Genomic DNA, 5,452 nt, shown 5'->3' with positions numbered 1-5,452 from the left:
GGGCTGTAGTTTTGAAATGGACTTTATGTTTTGAGGAATGTCATTCCATGCTTTAGTATAAACATAGAAGAAAGACAGCTTGGAAACAAAACGACAGTAAAGTATGACTTTGTTGAATTTACCTGTTGACATTTGTTGTACATGACCTGCTGTTAGACCCTCCCTGCTAACAAGTAGTGGCTGTTTTTTCTCTGCTTCTGTTTAAATAAAATAAAATTTCCYATTTGTTTCTCTTCCTTGCATCAAAGACTCCATATAATCAACTCGTCCTGAAATAAGAAGTCAAATTCTAAAAAATAAATCATCTTTAGAGAGTCGGCTGATTTGAACACGTTCCCGCTCTCCGTTCAAAGGTGGTGGAGAAGTATCTGCAGACCTCTCACGCCCCAACCCACTGCGACTACACCATGACCGTCCTCGACGTCTTCTCTGTGGACAGAGACGAGGAGAGCAACAGCTTCCTCTCACAGTTACACAACAGGTCAGCTCATCCACGGGGTCGTGCATCGWTTCATCTGAAAGGAAAATAAAAAATATTTGTCTTGTGTTGGGACCAGGACTCTGCTGTGGCACGGTTCCCGCCTCTCCAACTGGGTCGGCATCCTCAGTAAGGGCCTCCGAGTGGCCCCGCCCGAGGCCCCCGTTACTGGTTACATGGTACAGTGAACGCTCCATCTTGTTTTGTTTTTTTTAATACCCAAATGACCTAAACTTGATAGTTAAAAAATAAAAGATTCAATCAAAGTTTATTTCTTTAGCACATTTAAAAACAGGACAGGAAGCTGTAAAACTAATAATATAAAGTCTAGAATTCTCCATTTTTTTCTACTTTTTTGTTGAAATGTTCCAGAAACTTCCAAATAAATGCCTTAAATTATAAACATCTTTTTTTTCTTTCAGTTTGGTAAAGGTATCTACTTTGCTGACATGTCGTCAAAAAGTGCCAACTACTGTTTTGCCAACCAGAGCAACCACATCGGACTTCTGCTTCTGTGTGAGGTGAGTTCATCTTTTTTTAGCTGCCAGTGTCGATAAACAGCCGAAGTTTTGCTGCAGAAGCTTGTATTGTAAGTTATTTGTAGCAAGCATAATTTTTTTTTTATTATTTTACTCTGTTGAGCTCACGGGGAGAAAAAAAAGCAAAATAATCCTAAATTACCCAGTTCTGGTTCCGGTTCCAAGTCAGAGAACCAGCAGGATTTCCTAATAGTTACCATTAACAAACATTTTAGCAACTTGTTCACATTAATGAGACGCAACCAGACTGGAATGAAAATAAAAAGTTTATTTCTGTTATCACAACTTTCCATGCCCGAGGCGGCCATGTTGGATTTAGAGGTTGGGGTTGGTCAGGAATCTCTGATACTCAGAAATGTCAACTTGTGGAACACATCGAAAATGTTCCCTTAAAAATAAACAACTTTAGACTAACCTGTAAAAATCCACTCAATGATCTGAGTGTCATGTTAAAGTAGTGTTTTGTGCGTGTGTGTGTAGGTGGCCCTGGGAGACTGTAACGAGCTGCTGGACGCTGACTATGAGGCCAATAATCTGCCAGCAGGAAAACACAGCACCAAGGGTCTGGGTCAAACTGGACCTGACCTTAAAAACACTGTTCAACTGTGAGTCGCTGTCGTCACATTTACACAGACAGTTTCATGACAACTTTGTTACGTTAAAGGATCTTTGAGACTAAAACACAAAGAGTCAAGGCTAAAAAACGATGTGACAAAATTATATTTTGTATTAGTTTATATGTTCTGYACAGCGTAAGTGTTGAAACAATTTGGAACTAACACCAGAGCTCTGGAGCTAACGCTGCATTTATTAGCCCTGAAGTTAGTGCTATATTTATTAGCTTTGGAGCTAACTCTACATTTATTAGCCCTGAAACTAGTGCTATGTTTATTAGCCCTGAAGCTAGTGCTATATTTATCAACTTTGGAGCTAACGCTACATTTATTAGCCCTGAAGCTAGTGCTATATTTATTAGCTCTGGAGCTAACGCTACATTTATTAGCCTTGAAGCTAGTGCTATATATATTAGCTCAGGAGCTAAAACCATATGTCACAATACATTTATTAGGTCAGGTGCTAACAGTACATTTTTTGAGCTAACACCATAAATTGCCATTTATGTACATTARCATGGGAGCTAATGCGAAAGCTAAAAGGCTAAAGCTGGAGTGCACCTTTCATGAACCAAAGAATAAATGTTGAAGTTGACTAGAGCTGGCACCGGAGCAGCTGCTACACATGGTCATTTACCCAAAATTCTTTGCGGCCTACATAATATGGTAATGTCATGGTTTATTTGACTTCTTGTCTCTCTTCCTTTTCAGGAATGGCGCCACGGTTCCGATGGGTCCCCCGGTGAAAACAGGAGTGGGCAGAACCAACGGTTACTCCCTCCTCTACAATGAGTTCATAGTTTATAATCCGGCTCAGGTTCGGATGAAGTACCTGCTGCGGGTCCGGTTCAACTACTCCTCTCTATGGTGAAAACTGTCAGACTGTGTGAAATCTGGGATCCTCTCCTGTTTGATATTTATGGACTTTTTTTTTATTTTTATTTTTTGAGGGGGATGAGCTGTGAGTTTTGAACACTCCACTGTTGCTTGGCAGATAACAGAAATATTTAATCCCACTGCAACTCATAAATTATTACTGTTTACTGGTGGAAGAAGAATCTGCCTTTCAGAGTGGCTGCTATTTTTGTATCTCAGACTGAAAATTCTGTGAAAGTACAGTTTAGCCTCATATTTCACCTTAAAATAATTGTAATAAATTTGAATTTTCCATGATTAAACATGAACACTAAGCTTTTTAAATAGTGTCTTAGTCCAACCCAAGGTATTTGTTTGTGGATTTACCAGTTTTGAGATAAAATTTGATGTATTATTGCCAGAAAGAGGTCTTTCAAATTAAAATGGGAGGAAGTGAACCCAACTGAGTTTTTTTAAAGAGGAAAATCTGACTTTTAACTTGGTATAAAAATGATCTTTAATGCATTTGTTCTTCCGTAAAACAGCCTCTAGACCACCAGGAGTTTTCAGAGTGTGTTTCAGACTCTTATTGTGAAGGATTGAAATGAGTTTTGCTGCAGAGGAAGCAATAAACAGTAGTTAATCCTGAAAAATGTTCCCATGTCTTTTAGAATAATTTATTTTGAATTGTCAACTTTTATCTCAAAATCTTCCTCTCTTTTTTTTTCTCGGAGCAGCCATAAAACTTGTTCTGTCTTAGTTAAATAACWGTTTTCTACCAAATTTGGTGCATTTTTATCACAACAAGTTCATTTGTCATTTAAATCATAAAAAATGTTTAAGATTGTTAAGCATATATGAGGCAAATGTAATCCATCTTTTTTACTGTTTCTGTGTTTTTATTTTTTATTAATTTTCTCACATCCTTGTGATGTTGGACTCTGTTTATTTCTTGTTCAATGGACCAAAAATCTACAAGTTTATTTTACAGGAAATGAAGAAGAAAACATGTTGAAGTTTTTGCACTACTTTGTGTTCAAGTTGCTCTGCGTGGTGAAGGTTCTTATAATAAAAACTGTTTAAAAACATTCATCTCACTTTGTGTTTTTTCTTAATACAATAATAAAACAGTAATTATTCGTGTGAAATTAATACAATATGGTGTTGAAACGAGGTCAGTTTCACCTCCTCCCCAGCAGGTAGAGGAAAATGAGGATTATGTCCAGGTAGATCATGAGGGCGGCGTTGACGTATTCCTCTGGACTCAGGCGGTAGCTCATCGTTCCCATCATCAGCTGACAGTCGACCATCAGGAACTGAAGAGAACATCGTTATGTTATCGTCTAGATAAATACTGTTGATTTCCCTTTTAAATGGTGCCACATTTGTAAGGAACATGCATTTGTGAGATGAGCAGCAGAGCTGAGTGTGTGGGTTGCCAAACATCTTAATTTTGCTGTTATTGACACTTGTTTTGTGCTTCTGGAAAAACAAAATTTAATGCCAAGAAGCATTGCTACAACAAAGAATCTACCAAAYACCAATTTTTTTACTTTTTGTACTAATTTTATGTAATAATAATTAGTTTATCTGACCTGTCGATAAAAACAAAATTAACTTCATATAAAGTCTATATTTTAAATCCAATATTTTAATATTTTAAGTTTTTTATTTTCAATAAAATTGCTTTTTTGTTTGGTTGAAACTATTTATTTTTGATAGGATAAAACTTGTTTTTTAACTGCTTTTTTTGTTTGATTGAATAATAAAAACACAAAATTACCTCCATACATATTTAGAGTGAACAAATGGTTAATGAATAGATTTTGATAATAACATTTATTAATAAATATATGAACTTGAATGATAATTTAACACTTTGAGCAGAATTATGTGATTCCAAACAGAATGACCTCAGAGTAAAATTTGTGCTTTTATTTTGTAAAGCACCAATTCATAACAAATATTGAAAACAAAAGCATGAATTCTAATCGTAAAAATCTTTTTCAAATAATTTGAGTTTACATTCCTGTATTATTCTTTTTTGTGAATCAAGTTGTAATTTTTGTTGTTTTATTCATTTTAAATTGGATTTGTTAAACAGTACATCATGTTAAACAACCAATGCACTCTTATAATTTAAAATAATCACTTACTGGAGATGATTTGTCAAAATTAAAAGTTATTTTAATCAATTCAATTCAATTGATATAACTGTGAGTAAATGTGAGTTTTCTCTCGTTACCAGTGAGTAGAGCAGAGCTCCCAGACATCCGTAGACCACGTTAGCCATGTAGGAGTAGAAGAAGATGCTGAAGAACCCCATCATGATGACGTCCACGACCAAAACCAGCAGGAAGCCATAAAAATACGTGAAATCATAACGAGTCTGAAAATTTTTTTTTAATCATCATTAATATACGACAGAAAATRTTTAATTATCTTGATTCATACAAACATCTTAGATCTTAAATCAGGTTCAGGTTCTCCTCACCTGAGCTGAGAAGGCGATGATTGTGACAGAGATGACTGTCGTCGCCGCCACGGTGATGAAGACGACTCTGGTGTTGTGGAAAGAGGCGACGGCGCCCACCATGTAGGAGACGCTGAGGGTCACCAGAACCTGCAGCCACAACATTCAGTTTCCTTCACTTTTGTACAATTTTAGCTCTTTATATATCAAAATATTTAGCTCATTTAAGAGAACGTTGTCAAGATTCTTCATAGTATACAAATTTTTTTAAATTTTTACCAAATTTTCTTTAAAAGTCACTAAAATCTCTTGGGTGTCTTCAATAATATCTTGTAATTATGAACTTATTTGAGCTACTTTTAGCTTACACTCTGTTTTAAAAAAGAAAAAAATTGTATAGGTCTTCTGGACGGGTTCTTCTCTAATGAAACGTTTCGTCTCTCCTCCAAGAGACTTCTTCAGTCTGAGAGTTTGCAATGTTGAGAGAGCAAAC

General features: G+C 35.9%; 2 protein-coding genes across 3 annotated transcripts in view; one reads left to right on the top strand and one right to left on the bottom strand.

Moving 5' to 3' along the window:
* Positions 1–3,574, top strand: part of parp2 (poly (ADP-ribose) polymerase 2) — a gene marked incomplete in the record, with an annotated part of 10,969 nt that extends 7,395 nt beyond the window's left edge. The window contains 5 exon segments of the mRNA XM_014013008.1: positions 354–481; positions 558–657; positions 901–999; positions 1,498–1,622; positions 2,343–3,574. Coding sequence (XP_013868462.1) covers positions 354–481; positions 558–657; positions 901–999; positions 1,498–1,622; positions 2,343–2,502 — 612 coding nt within the window.
* Positions 3,196–5,452, bottom strand: part of si:ch211-284o19.8 (protein lifeguard 1) — a 9,070-nt gene continuing 6,813 nt past the window's right edge. For both annotated transcript variants that reach the window (XM_014013037.1, XM_014013036.1), the window contains 3 exons: positions 4,981–5,109; positions 4,732–4,875; positions 3,196–3,802 (listed from right to left, as the gene is read on the bottom strand). In XM_014013037.1, the coding sequence (XP_013868491.1) occupies positions 3,668–3,802; positions 4,732–4,875; positions 4,981–5,109 (408 nt within the window). In that variant the 3' untranslated portion in view covers positions 3,196–3,667. The remainder of the gene's footprint in view (positions 3,803–4,731; positions 4,876–4,980; positions 5,110–5,452) is intronic.

The sequence above is a fragment of the Austrofundulus limnaeus genome, unplaced genomic scaffold, assembly GCF_001266775.1.
Source record: "Austrofundulus limnaeus strain Quisiro unplaced genomic scaffold, Austrofundulus_limnaeus-1.0 Scaffold97, whole genome shotgun sequence".
Taxonomy (NCBI): domain Eukaryota; kingdom Metazoa; phylum Chordata; class Actinopteri; order Cyprinodontiformes; family Rivulidae; genus Austrofundulus; species Austrofundulus limnaeus.
The sequence above is the reverse complement of the archived record's forward strand: the minus strand, read 5'-3'. Positions and strand labels throughout refer to the sequence as shown.